The sequence below is a fragment of the Melospiza melodia genome, unplaced genomic scaffold (genome assembly GCF_035770615.1).
Source record: "Melospiza melodia melodia isolate bMelMel2 unplaced genomic scaffold, bMelMel2.pri scaffold_315, whole genome shotgun sequence".
In the NCBI taxonomy this organism is placed as follows: Eukaryota; Metazoa; Chordata; class Aves; order Passeriformes; family Passerellidae; genus Melospiza; species Melospiza melodia.
The window spans coordinates 26,827-42,967 of NW_026948633.1; the positions used below are offsets into that span (position 1 = coordinate 26,827).

General features: G+C 58.6%; 1 protein-coding gene across 2 annotated transcripts in view; it reads left to right on the forward strand.

The window, feature by feature from the left end:
• LOC134434059 (DNA-directed RNA polymerase II subunit RPB1) overlaps window positions 1–16,141 on the forward strand; it is a 36,370-nt gene that overhangs the window by 14,418 nt on the left and 5,811 nt on the right. For both annotated transcript variants that reach the window (XM_063182755.1, XM_063182756.1), the window contains 14 exons: window positions 568–777; window positions 1,511–1,679; window positions 2,234–2,328; window positions 2,653–2,856; window positions 5,447–5,669; window positions 6,900–7,083; window positions 7,924–8,095; window positions 8,913–9,018; window positions 10,447–10,652; window positions 11,863–12,087; window positions 13,602–13,848; window positions 14,308–14,408; window positions 14,498–14,602; window positions 15,362–15,544. In XM_063182755.1, the coding sequence (XP_063038825.1) occupies window positions 568–777; window positions 1,511–1,679; window positions 2,234–2,328; window positions 2,653–2,856; window positions 5,447–5,669; window positions 6,900–7,083; window positions 7,924–8,095; window positions 8,913–9,018; window positions 10,447–10,652; window positions 11,863–12,087; window positions 13,602–13,848; window positions 14,308–14,408; window positions 14,498–14,602; window positions 15,362–15,544 (2,430 nt within the window). The remainder of the gene's footprint in view (window positions 1–567; window positions 778–1,510; window positions 1,680–2,233; window positions 2,329–2,652; window positions 2,857–5,446; window positions 5,670–6,899; window positions 7,084–7,923; window positions 8,096–8,912; window positions 9,019–10,446; window positions 10,653–11,862; window positions 12,088–13,601; window positions 13,849–14,307; window positions 14,409–14,497; window positions 14,603–15,361; window positions 15,545–16,141) is intronic.

Consider the following 16,141-nt stretch of genomic DNA (forward strand, 5'->3'; position numbering starts at 1 on the left):
GTGGTTGGGACATCTTTGAGGTGTTTTGGGTTCTCCGTGGGTTCTCCATGGGTTCTTCTGGATTAGTGACATCTTTGAGGTGTTTTGGGTTCTCCATGGGTTCTCCATGGGTTCTCCATGGGTTCTCCATGGGTTCTCCTGGATTGGTGACATCTTTGAGGTGTTTTGGGTTCTCCATGGGTTCTCCTGGACTGGTGACATCTTTGAGGTGTTTTGGGCTCTCCATGGGTTTTCCATGGGTTCTCCATGGGTTCTCCTGGACTGGTGAGATCTTTGAGGTGTTTTGTGTTCTCCATGGGTTTTCCATGGGTTCTCCATGGGTTCTCCTGGACTGGTGAGATCTTTGAGGTGTTTTGGGTTCTCCATGGGTTCTCCATGGGTTCTCCTGGGTTGATGACATCTTTGGGGTGGTTGGGACATCTTTGAGGTGTTTTGGGTTCTCCATGGGTTCTCCATGGGTTCTCCATGGGTTCTCCTGGACTGGTGACATCTTTGAGGTGTTTTGTGTTCTCCATGGGTTCTCCGTGGGTTCCCCTGGGTTGGTGACATCTCCGGGCTGTCCCTCAGGGCGAGGTGATGAACCTGCTGATGTTCCTGTCCACGTGGGACGGCAAGGTGCCCCAGCCGGCCATCCTGAAGCCGCGGCCGCTGTGGACGGGGAAGCAGATCTTCTCGCTCATCATCCCCGGCCACATCAACTGCATCCGCACGCACAGCACGCACCCCGACGACGAGGACAGCGGCCCCTACAAGCACATCTCGCCCGGGGACACCAAGGTGGGGCTTGGCGGGGTGGGAAGGTCACCTGAGGGGGTGTGGTGGGATCTGAGGGGGCTTTGGTGGGATCTGAGATAGTTTTGGTGGGGTCTGAGGGAATTTGAGGTGGTTTGATGGGGTTTTGGTGGGATCTGAGAGGGCTTTGGGGTGGTTTGATGGGGTTTTGGTGGGATCTGAGATAGTTTTGGTGGGATCTGAGGGGGCTTTGGTGAGGTTTGAGGGGGCTTTGGTGAGGTTTGAGGGGGCTTTGGTTGGTTTGATGGGGCTTTGGTGGGATCTGAGGGGGCTTTGGTGGGATCTCAGAAGCTTTGGTGGGATCTGAGATAGTTTTGGTGGGGTCTGAGGGAATTTGGGGTGGTTTGATGGGGTTTTGGTGGCGTCTGAGGGGTCTTTGGTGGGATCTAAGGGAGTTTGAGGTGGCCTAAGGGGCTTTGGTGGGATCTGAGAGGGCTTTGGTGGGATCTGAGATAGTTTTGGTGTGATCTAAGGGGGCTTAAGTTGGTTTGATGGGGCTTTGGTGGGACCTGAGGGGGCTTTGGGGTGGTTTGATGGGGTTTTGGTGGGATCTCAGGGGCTTTGGTGGGATCTCAGGGGGCTTTGGTGGGATCTGGAGGACTTCTGGTGGATCTTTGCAGCCTCTGAGCTGCCCTGGGGTGGTTTCTGGGGTGCTCCAGGTGCATTTTGGGGTTTTTTGGGACCTTTGAGGTCCTGACCCACCCTTGGACCTCCTCAGGTGATCGTGGAGAACGGGGAGCTCATCATGGGCATCCTCTGCAAGAAGTCCCTGGGGACCTCGGCCGGGTCCCTGGTGCACATCTCCTACCTGGAGATGGGACACGACACCACGCGGCTCTTCTACAGCAACATCCAGACGGTCATCAACAACTGGCTGCTCATCGAGGGTCAGTGCGGTCCGGGGACCTTCTGGGGCATCTCGGGGGGGTTCGGTCACCCAGGGACCCTCTCAGATCCCACCTTGGTGGAGCCATGGAGCTCCTGGATCCCGTTCTTGAGGTCCTGGTGGTTCTTGGACTCCTGTTTTGGGGACTAGAAGGACCTGATGGGGCTGAGAACCTTCCTGGTGGCATCTCATGGGGGTTTGGTCACTTGGGGACCTTCTCAGGTCCCATCTTGGTGGCTCTTGGACCCCATTCTTGAGGTCCTGGTGGTTCTTGGTCTCCAATTTTGGAGACTAGTGGGGCTGGGGACCTTCTTGGTGGCATCTCATGGAGGTTTGGTCACTTGGGGACCTTCTCACATCCCAGCTTGGTGGAGCCATGGAGCTCCTGGATCCCGTTCTTGAGCTCCTGGTGGGGCTGGGAACCTTCTTGGTGGCATCTAATGGGGGTTTGGTCACCCCAGGACCTTCTGAGGGCATCTCGGGGGGGTTCGGTCACCTGGGGACCTTCTCAGATCCCACCTTGGTGGAGCCCTGAGGCCCAGATGTCCTCTCCAGGTCACACCATCGGCATTGGAGACTCCATCGCCGACGCCAAGACCTACCAGGACATCCAGAACACCATCAAGAAAGCCAAGCAGGACGTGATCGAGGTGGGGCTTGGAGGATCTCAGGGGGTTTGGGTGGTTCCTGAAGGATCTCAGGGGTTTGGAGCAGTTCCTGGAGGATCTCAGAGGGTTTGGAGCAGTTCCTGAAGGATCTCAGAGGGTTTGGAGCAGTTCCTGGAGGATCTCAGCAGGTTCTGGGTGGTTCTGGAGGATCTCAGCAGGTTCTGGGTGGTTCTGGAGGATCTCAGCAGGTTCCTGCTGCTTCCTTTGGGTTTTTTTGCCTTTCCTGAACTTCTCAGCCGCTTTTGCCCACCGGGACAACCCAGCCCAGCCCAGTGACCGCTGTGGGGTGGCTTTTGTCACCTGCAGGTGATCGAGAAGGCGCACAACAACGAGCTGGAGCCCACGCCGGGGAACACCCTGCGCCAGACCTTCGAGAACCAGGTCAACCGCATCCTCAACGACGCGCGCGACAAGACGGGCTCGTCGGCCCAGAAGTCCCTGTCCGAGTACAACAACTTCAAGTCCATGGTGGTCTCGGGGGCCAAGGGCTCCAAGATCAACATCTCCCAGGTTTGGGACCTCCTGAAGGTCTTGGGGAGCTTCTGGGTGGGGGGTTTGGGGTTGTTCTTGGAGGATCTCGGGGGGTTTGTGGTGGTTCCAGGTGGATCTCAGGAGGTTTGTGGTGGTTCTTGGAGGATCTCAAGGGGTTTTTGGTGGTTCCAGGTGGATCTCGTGGGGTTTTTGGTGGTTCCTGCAGGATCTCAAGAGCTTTTGAGTGGTTCCTGGAGGATCTCAAGAGGTTTGAGGTGGTTCCTGGAGGATCTCAGGAGGTTTTGGGTGGTTCCTGTGGAGTTTTGTGGAGTTTTTTTGGGATTTTTGAGGTTCTCAGGTGGTCTCGGGGGCCAAGGGCTCCAAGATCAACATCTCCCAGGTTTGGGACCTCCTGAAGGTCTTGGGGAGCTTCTGGGTGGGGGGTTTGTGGTGGTTCCTGCAGGATCTCAGAGGGTTCTGGGTGGTTCCTGGAGCATCTCAGAGGGCTTAGGGTATTTGTGAATGACCTCAGGAAGATTGGGGCAGTTCCTGGAGGATCTCAGGAGGTTTTGGGCAGTTCCTGGAAGATTTCAAGGGGTTCCTGAAGGATCTCAGGGGGTTCCTGGAGGATCTCAGGATGTTTGTGGTGGTTCTTGGTAGATCTCAGAAGCTTTTGAGTGGTTCCTGCAGTATCTCAGGGGGTTCCTGGAGGATCTTAGGGGGTTCCTGGAGGTTCCTGTAGTAAAAGGGGGTTCCTGCAGTATCTCAGGAGGTTCCTGGAGGATCTCATGGACTTTTGAGTGGTTCCTGGAGGATCTCAGGGGGTTCCTGCAGGATCTCATGGGGTTCCTGGAGGTTCCTGTAGGATCTCAGGAGGTTCCTGGAGGGTCTCATGGACTTTTGAGCGCTTCCTTTGGAGGTTTTTTGGCTTCTCCTCCTCGCCGCCCTCACGGTCCCCACGGCGGCGCCGTCCCCAGGTCATTGCCGTGGTGGGGCAGCAGAAGGTGCAGGGTGAGCGGGTCCCATTTTCCCCAGGTCATTGCCGTGGTGGGGCAGCAGAAGGTGGAGGGCAGTGGTGCGGCAGCAGAAGGTGCAGAAGGTGGACATTGAGCAGGTCCCTCTGTCCCCAGGTGATTGCCGTGGTGGGACAGCAGAATGTGCAGAAGGTTCAGGTTTAGCAGGTCCTGTTGTCCCCAGGTCATTGCCGTGGTGGGGCAGCAGAAGGCAGAGGACACACAGGTTCTGTTGTCCCCAGGTGATGGTGGTGGGACAGCAGAACGTGGGCATTGAGCAGGTCCCATGTTCTCCAGGTGATCGCCGTGGTGGGGCAGCAGAACGTGGAGGGCAGTGGTGGGACAGCAGGAGGTTCAGGACACACATTTCCTGTTGTCCCCAGGTCATTGCCGTGGTGGGGCAGCAGAAGGTGGAGGGCAGTGGTGGGGCAGCAGGAGGTGCAGAAGGTGCAGAAGGTGCAGGAGGTGGACATTGAGCAGGTCCCATTGTCCCCAGGTCATTGCCGTGGTGGGGCAGCAGAAGGTGCAGGGCAGTGGTGGGGCAGCAGGAGGTGCAGAAGGTGCAGGAGGTGGACAGTGAGCAGGTCCCATGTTCTCCAGGTGATGGTGGTGGGACAGCAGAACGTGGACATTGAGCAGGTCCCATGTTCTGCAGGTCATCCCTGTGGTGGGGCAGCAGAACGTGGAGGGCAGTGGTGGGACAGCAGAAGGTGCAGAAGGTTCAGGTTTAGCAGGTCCCATGTTCTCCAGGTGATCGCTGTGGTGGGGCAGCAGAAGGTGCAGGGCAGTGGTGGGGCAGCAGAAGGCAGAGGACACACAGGTTCTGTTGTCCCCAGGTGATCGCTGTGGTGGGGCAGCAGAACGTGGAGGGCAGTGGTGGGACAGCAGGAGGTGTAGAAGGTGCAGAAGGTGCAGGAGGTGGACAGTGAGCAGGTCCCATGTTCTGCAGGTGATCGCTGTGGTGGGGCAGCAGAACGTGGAGGGCAGTGGTGGGGCAGCAGAAGGCAGAGGACACACAGTTCCTGTTGTCCCCAGGTCATTGCCGTGGTGGGGCAGCAGAAGGTGGACATTGAGCAGGTCCCATGTTCTCCAGGTGATGGTGGTGGGGCAGCAGAACGTGGACATTGAGCAGGTCCCATGTTCTCCAGGTGATCGCCGTGGTGGGGCAGCAGAACGTGGAGGGCAGTGGTGGGGCAGCAGAAGGCAGAGGACACACAGTTCCTGTTGTCCCCAGGTCATTGCCGTGGTGGGGCAGCAGAAGGTGCAGGGCAGTGGTGGGGCAGCAGGAGGTGCAGGCGGTTCAGGTCACACAGGTCCCATGTTCCCCAGGTGATGGTGATGGGACAGCAGAAGGTGCAGAAGGTGGACAGTGAGCAGGTCCCATGTTCCCCAGGTGATGGTGGTGGGGCAGCAGAAGGTGGACAGTGAGCAGGTCCCATGTTCTCCAGGTGATGGTGGTGGGGCAGCAGAAGGTGGACAGTGAGCAGGTCCCATGTTCCCCAGGTGATCGCCGTGGTGGGGCAGCAGAAGGTGCAGGACACACAGGTCCCATGTTCCCCAGGTGATGGTGGTGGGACAGCAGAAGGTGGACATTGAGCAGGTCCCATTGTCCCCAGGTGATCGCCGTGGTGGGGCAGCAGAACGTGGAGGGCAAGCGGATCCCGTTCGGCTTCAAGCACCGCACGCTGCCGCACTTCATCAAGGACGACTACGGCCCCGAGAGCCGCGGCTTCGTGGAGAACTCGTACCTGGCCGGGCTCACGCCCACCGAGTTCTTCTTCCACGCCATGGGCGGCCGCGAGGGGCTCATCGACACGGCCGTCAAAACCGCCGAGACCGGTGCGGGCACCGCAGGAGGGGCACCGGGGCGGGCACCAGGATGGGCACCGGGGGGGCGGGCACCGGTCAGTGCCACCGGGGGGGGCACCGGGATGGGCACCAGGGTGGGCACCGAGATGGGCATCTTGGGGTGGGCACCGGGATGGGCACCATGGGGTGGGCACCAGGGTGGGCACCATGGAGTGGGCACCGTGGGGTGGGCACCGGTCAGTGCCACCGGGGTGGGCACCATGGGGTGAGCACCAGGATGGGCACCAGTCAGTGCCACCGGGGGGCACTGGGATGGGCACCGTGGGGTGGGCACTGGTCAGTGCCACCGGGCCGGGCACCAGGGTGGGCACCAGGATGGGCACTGGTCAGTGCCACCAGGCGGTGGGCACTGGGATGGGCATCTTGGGGTGGGCACCAGGGTGGGCACCAGTCAGTGCCACCGGCGTGGGCATCTCGGGGTGGGCACCGGTCAGTGCCACCAGGGTGGGCATCTTGGGGTGGGCACCGGGGTTGGCACCGGTCAGTGCCACCAGGATGGTCACCATGGGGTGGGCACCAGTCAGTGCCACCAGGGGGCACCATGGGGTGGGCACTGGGGTGGGCATCTCGGAATGGTCACCAGTCAGTGCCACCGGGATGGGCACCGGTCAGTGCCACCGGAGGGATGGGCACCAGGGTGGGCACCGGTCAGTGCCACTGGGGTGTCACCAGGGTGGGCATCTTGGGGTGGGCACCGGCATGGGCACCGGTCAGTGCCACCGGGGTGGGCACCGTGGGGGAAGGAGGTCAAAATGCCACCCAGGGGGGTTGAGGAGATCGGAACGGTGAGGGGAGCAAAGGCTCCTGAGATGGCTCCTGGAACTCCAAACCCTCCTTAGATGCCTCCTGGGGACCTCCAGGATCCCCAAACCCTCCTTAGATGCCTCCTGGGGATCCCAACCCTCCCCAGATGCCTCCAAACCCATCTCAGATTCCTCCAGGATCCCCAAACCCTCCCCAGATGCCCCCTGGACACCCCCAACCCCACCCCAGATGTCTCCAGGATCCCTAAACCCATCCCAGATGCCTCCAAACCCTCCCCAGATGTCTCTGAGATCCCCCCCAAACCCATCCCAGATACCTCCAAACCCATTCCGGATGCATCTAAACCCTCCTGAGATGCCTCCAAACCCTCCTGAGATGCCCCCTGGCCACCCCCAGCCCCACCCAGGCCATCTCCTGACCTGTGCCACCCCTCAGGGTACATCCAGCGGCGGCTGATCAAGTCCATGGAGTCGGTGATGGTCAAGTACGACGCCACGGTGAGGAACTCCATCAACCAGGTGGTGCAGCTGCGCTACGGCGAGGACGGGCTGGCCGGGGAGAGCGTCGAGTTCCAGAACCTGGCCACGCTCAAACCCTCCAACAAGGCCTTCGAGAAGAAGTGAGGACCAGGGGTGGGACAGTGACCACGGTTGGGGTCTTCAGAGGAGTTGGGGACATCTTGGGGCCTTCGAATGGGAGTTGGGGACATCTTGGGGTCTTCAGATGGGGTCTTCAAAGGGGTTGGGAACATCTTGAGATGTTCAGATTTGCGTTGGAGACATCTTGGGGTCTTCAAAGGGGTTGAGGACACGATGAGGTTTTCAGAAGGATTTGGGAACATCTTGAGGTCTTCAGATGGGGTCTTCAGAAGAGTTGGGAACATCTTGAGATGTTCAGATTTGGGTTGGGGACATCTTGGGGTCTTCAAAAGAGTTGGGAACATCTCGAGGTTTTCAGATTTGGGTTGGGGACATCTTGGGGTCTTCAGATGGGAGTTGGAGACATCTTGGGGTCTTCAAAAGACCTGGAGATGTCTTGAGGTCTTCAAGTGGTTCACTCCAAAAGTTGGGGACATCTCGAGGTTTTCAGATTTGGGTTGGGGACATTTTGGGGTCTTCAAAGGAGGTGGGGACATCTTGGGCTCTTCACTCCAAGGTTTCAGACCCATCTTGAGGTTCCCCAAGTGGCTCCTTCCAGAGATGTCCTCGAGGTGTCCCCAGGATGTCCCTGAGGTGTTCCCAGGTGTCCCCAAAATGTCCCCAGGATGTCCCTGAGATGTCCCCGAGGTGTCCTCAGGCTGTCCCCTGGATGTCCTCAGGGTGTCCCTGAGGTGTCCCCCAAGGTGTCCCCTCAATGTCCCCAGGATGTCCCCGAGGTGTCCCCAAGCTCCTCCAGCTTGGTGTGGGTGACACTTTGGTGTCCCCAAGGTGTCCCCAAGGTGTCCCCTCAATGTCCCCAGGTTCAAGTTTGACTACACCAACGAGCGGGCGCTGCGCCGGACGCTGCAGGAGGAGCTGGTCAAGGACATCCTGTCCAACGCCCACATCCAGAACGAGCTGGAGCGCGAGTTCGACCGCATGCGCGAGGACAGGGAGGTCCTCAGGGTCATCTTCCCCACCGGGGACAGCAAGGTGACACCAAAACCCCGTCCAGATACCCCAAAACCCCACTGAGATCCACCAAAACCCCACTGAGATCCACCAAAACCCCACTGAGATCCACCAAAACCCCATTGAGATCCACCAAAACCCCACTGAGATCCACCAAAACCCACTCCAGAAACACCTGGGGCACACCAAAACCTAATTGAGATCCATCAAAACCCCATTCAGATACCCCAAAACCCAACTGAGATCCTCCAAAACCCCATTGAGATAGCACAAAATCCAACCAAGATCCACCAAAACCCCACTGAGACACCCCAAAACCCCATCGAGATACCCCAAAACCCCATCGAGATACCCCAAAACCCAGCCAAGATGCCCCATTTTGGGTTCTTCCCCCGTTTTAAGGTTCTCCCCCCATTTTTGGAATTCTCCCCCCGTTTTTGGGGTCCTTTTCCCATTTTGGGGTCCCTCTCTCCATTTTTGGGGTCCCTCTCTCCATTTTTGGGGTCCTTTTCCCATTTTTGTGGTCCCTGTCCCATTTTTGGGGTCCTTTTCCCATTTTTGGGTCCCTGTCCCATTTTTGGGGTCCCTCTCCCCATTTTGGGTCCCTCTCTCCATTTTTGATGTCCCTCTCTCCATTTTTGGGGTTCCTCTCTCCATTTTGGGGGTCCCTCTCTCCATTTTTGAGGTCCCTCTCTCCATTTTTGAGGTCCCTCTCTCCATTTTTGGGGTCCCTCTCTCCATTTTTGGGGTCCTTTTCCCATTTTTGGGTTCCCTGTCCCATTTTTGGGGTCCCTCTCTCCATATTTGGGTTCCCTGTCCCATTTTTGGGGTCCCACAGGTGGTGCTCCCCTGTAACCTGCTCCGCATGATCTGGAACGCGCAGAAGATTTTCCACATCAACTCCCGGCTGCCCTCGGACCTGCACCCGGTCAAGGTGGTGGAGGGTGAGTGGGGCCTGGGCTGGGCTCCCTCAGGAACCTTCTGGGGCTCCTTGAGCTCCTCAGGAACCTTCTGGAGATCCTTGAGCTCCTCAGGAACCTTCTGGAGGTCTTTGAGTCCCTCAGAAACATTTTGGGGATCCTTGAATCCCTTGGGAATCTGTGATGGGTTGGGGTCCTTCAGAAAGGTTCTGGAGATCCTTGAGTCCCTCAGGAAGGTTCTGGAGATCCTTGAGTCCCTCAGGAAGCTGTGATGGGTTTGCAGACATTCTGGAAGGTTCCTCAGGAAGCTCTGATGAGTTTGGAGATGTTCTGGAATGTTCCTCAGGAAGCTCTGATGAGTTTGGAGATGTTCTGGAATGTTCCTCAGGAAGCTCTGATGAGTTTGGAGATGTTCTGGAATGTTCTGGAGATCCTTGAGTCCCTCAGGAAGCTGTGATGGGTTTGGGGTCCTTCAGGAAGGTTCTGGAGATCCTTGAGTCCCTCAGGAAGCTGTCATGGGTTTGGAGATGTTCTGGAAGGTTCCTCAGGAAGCTGTGATAGGTTTGGAGATGTTTTGGAATGTTCCTTAGGAAGCTGTGATGGGTTTGGAGATGTTCTGGAATGTTCTGGAGGTTCTTTGGTCCCTCAGAAATCTGTGATGGGTTTGGGGTCCCTCAGGAAGGCTCTGGAGATCCTTGAGTCCCTCAGGAAGCTGTGATGGGTTTGCAGATGTTCTGGAAGGTTCCTCAGGAAGCTCTGATGAGTTTGGAGATGTTCTGGAATGTTCCTCAGGAAGCTCTGATGAGTTTGGAGATGTTCTGGGATGTTCTGGAGATCCCTGAGTCCCTCAGGAAGCTGTGATGGGTTTGGAGTCCCTCAGGAAGGCTCTGGAGATCCTTGAGTCCTTCAGGAAGGTTCTGGAGGTTCTTGAGACCCTTAGGAAGCTGTGATGGGTTTGGGGTCTCTCAGGAAGGTTCTGGAGCTCCTTGAGTCCCTCAGGAAGCTGTGATGGGTTTGCAGACGTTCTGGAAGGTTCCTCAGGAAGCCGTGATGGGTCCGGAGATGTTCTGGAAGGTTCTGGAGCTCCTTGGTCCCTCTGGAAGCTGTGATGGGTTTCCAGATGTTCTGGAAGGTTCCTCAGGAAGCTGTGATGGGTTTGGAGATGCTCTGGAAGGTTCTGGAGATCCTTGAGTCCCTCAGGAAGGTTCTGGAGATCCTTGAGTCCCTCAGGAAGCTGTGATGGGTTTGCAGACATTCTGGAAGGTTCCTCAGGAAGCTGTGATGGGTTTGGGGTCCCTTGGGAAGGCTCTGGAGATCCCTGAGTCCCTCAGGAAGCCGTGATGGGTCTGCAGACGTTCTGGGAGGTTCCTCAGGAAGCCGTGGTGGCTCCGGAGATGTTCCGGAAGGTTCTGGCCGCCCTCAGCCCCCGCAGTGACCGCGTTGTCCCCGCAGGGGTGAAGGAGCTGAGCCGCAAGCTGGTGATCGTCAACGGGGAGGACCCCCTGAGCCGGCAGGCGCAGGAGAACGCGACGCTGCTCTTCAACATCCACCTGCGCTCCACGCTCTGCAGCCGCCGCATGGTGGAGGAGTTCCGGCTCAGCGGGGAGGCCTTCGACTGGCTGCTGGGGGAAATCGAGTCCAAGTTCAACCAGGCCATCGTAAATAGGGGATTTGGGGTCATTTTGGGGGGATTTGGGGTGGGTTTGGGATCATTCATGGGGTGTTTGGGGTCAGGGTTTGGGGTTTGGGGTCAGGGTTTGGGGTCAGGGTTTGATGGTTTGGGGTCAGTGTTTGGGGTTTGGGGTCAGGGTTTGGGGTGCCTTCGACTGGCTGCTGGGGGAAATCGAGTCCAAGTTCAACCAGGCCATCGTAAATAGGGGATTTGGGGGGATTTGGGGTGGGTTTGGGATCATTCATGGGGTGTTTGGGGTCAGGGTTTGGGGTTTGGGGTCAGGGTTTGGGGTCAGGGTTTGGGGTGCCTTCGACTGGCTGCTGGGGGAGATCGAGTCCAAGTTCAACCAGGCCATCGTAAATAGGGGATTTGAGGGATTTGGGGTCATTCCTGGGGGTTTGGGGTCATTCCTGGGGGATTTGGGGTCATTTTGGGGGATTTTGGGAGGGTTTGGGGTCAGGGTTTGATGGTTTGGGGTCAGGGTTTGGGGTTTGGGGTCAGTGTTTGGGGTGCCTTCGACTGGCTGCTGGGTGAAATCAAGTCCAAGTTCAACCAGGCCATCGTGAGTGGGGGTTTGGGGTCATTCTGGGGGGTTTGGGTGGGTTTGGGGTCAGTTTTTGGGGATTGGGGTCAGGGTTTGATGGTTTGGGGTCAGGGTTTGGGGTCAGTGTTTGGGGTGCCTTCGACTGGCTGCTGGGTGAAATCAAGTCCAAGTTCAACCAGGCCATCGTCAGTGGGGGTTTGGGGTGTTTGGGGTCATTCCTGAGGGATTTGGGGTCATTTTGGGAGATTTGGGGTAATTTTGGGGGTCAGGGTTTGGGGTCAGTGTTTGATGGTTTGGGGTCAGGGTTTGGGGTTTGGGGTGCCTTTGACTGGCTGCTGGAGGAGATCGAGTCCAAGTTCAACCAGGCCATCGTCAGTGGGGGTTTGGTGACACTCTGGGCTTTGGTGACCCCATTGTGACACTGCTGTCCCCGTGTCCCCTCAGGCGCACCCCGGGGAGATGTTGGGTGCTCTGTGGACAGTTTGGGGTCACTCTGGACGGTTTGGTGACACTCTGGGTGGTTTGGTGACCCTGTTGTCCCCTCAGGCGCACCCCGGGGAGATAATGGGCGTGCTGTGGACAGTTTGGGGTCACTCTGGGTGGTTTGGTGACACTGTGGATGGTTTGGTTGGTGACACTGTTGTCCCCTCAGGCGCACCCTGGGGAGATGGTGGGCGCGCTGGCCGCGCAGTCGCTGGGCGAGCCGGCCACACAGATGACCCTCAACACGTTCCACTACGCCGGCGTGTCGGCCAAGAACGTCACGCTGGGCGTGCCGCGCCTCAAGGAGCTCATCAACATCTCCAAGAAGCCCAAGACGCCGTCGCTGACCGTGTTCCTGCTGGGCCAGAGCGCCCGCGACGCCGAGCGCGCCAAGGTGGCACCGGGGACGCGCTGGGGACGCGCTGGGGACAGCACATGGCGGGGATGGGGGTGGTGGCCCTGTGGGGTTGGGTCCTCACAGACTTGTGGTGGCTCCATGGGTTTGTGTGACCTCCTTGTCCTCACAGCCTTGTGGTGGCTCCATGGCTTCACATCCTCATGGGGGCCCTGTGGCTTTGTGTCACCTCCTTGTCCCCACAGCCCTGTGGTGGCTTCATGTCCTCATGGTGGCCCTGAGACTTTGTGTCCCTATGGTGGCCCCGTGGCTTTGTGTGACCTCCTTGTCCCCACAGCCCTGTGGTGGCTTCATGTCCTCATGGTGGCCCCATGGGTTTGTGTGAACTCTTTGTCCTCACAGCCTTGTGGTGGCTCCATAGGTTTGTGTCCTCCTGGTGGCCCTGTGGCTTTGCGTCCCCTCTGTGTCCCCACAGACCTGTGGTGGCTGCATGTCCCCATGGTGGCCCTGTGGGTTTGTGCGACCTCCTTGTCTCCTCAGCCCTGTGGTGGCTCTGTGGGTTTGTGTCCTCACAGCCCTGTGGTGGCCCAATGGGGTTGTGTCACCTCTGTGTCCCCACAGCCCTGTGGTGGCTGCATGTCCTCATGGTGGCCCTGGGGCTTTGTGTCCCCAGGACAGCCCTGTGGTGGCCGCATGGGTTTGTGTCCTCAAAGCCTCGTGGTGGCCCTGTGGCTTTGTGTGACCTCCTTGTCCCCTCAGCCTCATGGTGGCTTCATGTCCTCATGGTGGCCCTGTGGCTTTGTGTCCCCTCTGTGTCCCCATATCTTCCATGTTCCCATGTCCCCTGACTGTCCCCAATGTCCTCAGTGTCCCCTGACTGTCCCCAGTGTCCCCAGGACATCCTGTGCCGCCTGGAGCACACCACACCCAATGTCCCCATGTCCCTCTGTCCCCAGTGTCCCTTGACTGTCCCCAATGTCCCTGTGTCCCCTCCATGTCCCCTGACTGTCCCCGTGTCCCCAGGACATCCTGTGCTGCCTGGAGCACACCACGCCCGATGTCCCCAATGTCCCCTGCCTGTGTTTAATGTCCCCATGTCCCTGTGTCCCCTCCATGTCCCCAGTGTCCCCTGACTGTCCCCAATGTCCCCGTGTCCCCAGGACATCCTGTGCCACCTGGAGCACACCACACCCGATGTCCCCATGTCCTCCATGTCCCCAATGTCCCTGTGTCCCCTGACTGTCCCCAATGTCCCCAGGACATCCTGTGCCGCCTGGAGAGCACCACACCCAATGTCCCCAATGTCTCTTGACTGTCCCTGATGTCCCCGATGTCCCTCTGTCCCCAATGTCCCCTGACTGTGTTTAATGTCCCAATGTCCCCGTGTCCCCAGGACATCCTGTGCCACCTGGAGCGCACCACACCCAATGTCCTCATGTCCTCCATGTCCCCAATGTCCACCATGTCCCTCTGTCCTCAATGTCCCCATGTCCCCTGATGTCCCCAATGTCCCTCTGTCCCCAGTGTCCCCTGACTGTCCCCAATGTCCCCAGGACATCCTGTGCCGCCTGGAGCACACCACGCTGCGCAAGGTGACGGCCAACACCGCCATCTACTACGACCCCAACCCGCAGAGCACGGTGGTGGCCGAGGACCAGGAGTGGGTCAACGTCTACTACGAGATGCCCGACTTCGACGTCAGCCGCATCTCGCCGTGGCTGCTGCGCGTCGAGCTCGACCGCAAGCACATGACCGACCGCAAGCTGACCATGGAGCAGATCGCCGAGAAGATCAACGCCGGTGGGCGGGCGGGACGCGGGGTTTGGGGGGTCCTGGGGGCACCTGAGGGGGTTTGCGGTGATTTGGAGGAGGTTTGTGGGCGTCTGAGGAGGTTTTGGGGGGTTCTGAGGGGGTTTGAAGTGACCTGGATGAGGTTTGAGGGTATCTGAGGAGCTTTTGGGGGTTTCTGAGGGGGTTTGGGGGACCTGGATGAGGTTTGAGGACATCTGAGGAGGGTTTTAGGGGTTCTGAGGGGGTTTGAGGTGACTTGGTTGAGTTCTGAGGGCATCTCAGGAGCTTTTGGAGGGTTTTGAGTGACCCTTGAAGGCATCTGAGAGCATTCCAAGGAGCTCTGTGTGAGCCTGGAGGAGCTTTGGGATGATCTGGAGGAGCTTTGGTGGTTCCTGGCTGATCCTTGAGGAGCCCCTGGGTGCCGTCACCTCGGGGGTGACCCTGTCCCCACCCCGTGTCCCCCGCCAGGCTTCGGTGACGACCTCAACTGCATCTTCAACGACGACAACGCCGAGAAGCTGGTGCTGCGCATCCGCATCATGAACAGCGACGAGAACAAGATGCAGGAGGTGGGCGGGGACCCGGGGCCACCTCGGGGGACACCTCGGGGGACACCTGGCGTGGCCTGGGCCTCACCCGTGTCCCACCGTGTCCCCAGGAGGAGGAGGTGGTGGACAAGATGGACGACGACGTCTTCCTGCGCTGCATCGAGTCCAACATGCTGACGGACATGACGCTGCAGGGCATCGAGCAGATCAGCAAGGTGGGGACACCTGGGGGCCTTGGGGACACCTGGAGGGGCTTGGGGACACCTGGGGGGGCTTGGGGACATCTGGGGGGGCTTGGGGACACCTGGAGGGGTCCATGAACGGATGGGAGGTCTCCAGAGATACCATCAAGCAGATCAGCAAGGTGGGGACACCTCGAGGGGCTTGGGGACACCTCGAGGGAACCACGTGGAGGGATCCATGAAGGGATAGGAGGTCACCAGAGATACCATGGTGACCTTCAGGAGGTTCCAGAAGACCTTTAGAAGGTCCAGGATGGTCCCTGGTGGCACCAGAGAAGGTGTTTGGATACCACCAGGTGCTCTGAGGGTTCGAGATCTCCAGGTGGATCTTGAGGAGCATCAGGAGCTCTCCATGGAGACTTTTAGGTGGTTCCAAGAGACCTTTAGAAGGTCCAGAATGGACCTGTGGGCACCTGAGAAAGTGTTTGGGTACCACCAGGTGCTCTGAGGGTTCAAGATCTCCAGGTGGATCTTGAGGAGCATCAGGAGCTCTCCATGGAGACTTTTAGGTGGTTCCAAGAGACCTTTAGAAGGTCCAGAATGGACCTGTGGGCACCTGAGAAAGTGTTTGGGTACCACCAGGTGCTCTGAGGGTTCAAGATCTCCAGGTGGATCTTGAGGAGCATCAGGAGCTCTCCATGGAGACTTTTAGGTGGTTCTAAGAGACCTTGAGGAGATCTGGGACACCCATGGTGACACCGATGGTGACACCTGCTGTCCCCCCCCGGCCAGGTGTACATGCACCTGCCGCAGACGGACAACAAGAAGAAGATCATCATCACCGAGGACGGCGAGTTCAAGGCTCTCCAGGAGTGGATCCTGGAGACCGACGGCGTCAGCCTGATGCGGGTGCTGAGCGAGAAGGACGTGGACCCCGTGCGCACCACGTCCAACGACATCGTGGAGATCTTCACCGTGAGTCGCTGGGGACACCCGGGGGTCAGGGACACACCTGGGGGTCAGGGACACACCTGGGGGCTCGTGGAGATCTTCACCGTGAGTCACCTGGGCTGGGGTTTGAGGGACATCATGGTCCTCATGGTGGAGATCTTCACCGTGAGTCTCCTGGGCTGAGGTTTGAGGGACGTCACGGTCCTCATGGTGCATGATCTCCAAAAACATTGTGGAGATCTTCACCGTGAGTCTCCGGGGTTGGGGTTTGAGGAACATCATGGTCCTCATGGTCCTCATGGTGCATGATCTCCAGTGACATTGTGGAGATCTTCACCGTGAGTCACCTGGGACAGGGACACAGCTGGGCTGGGATTTGAGGGACATCTTGGTCCTCATGGTGGAGATCTTCTCCAGGAGTCACCTGGGACAGGGACTCCTGGGCTGGGATTTGAGGGTCGTCATGGTCCTCATGGTGGATGATCTCTAATGACATCGTGGAGATCTCCACCGTAAGTCACCTGGGGACGCCTGGGCTGGGGTTTGAGGAACATCATGGTCCTCATGGTGGAGATCTTCACCGTGAGTCACCTGGGCTGGGACACACCTGCGTCCCCAGGC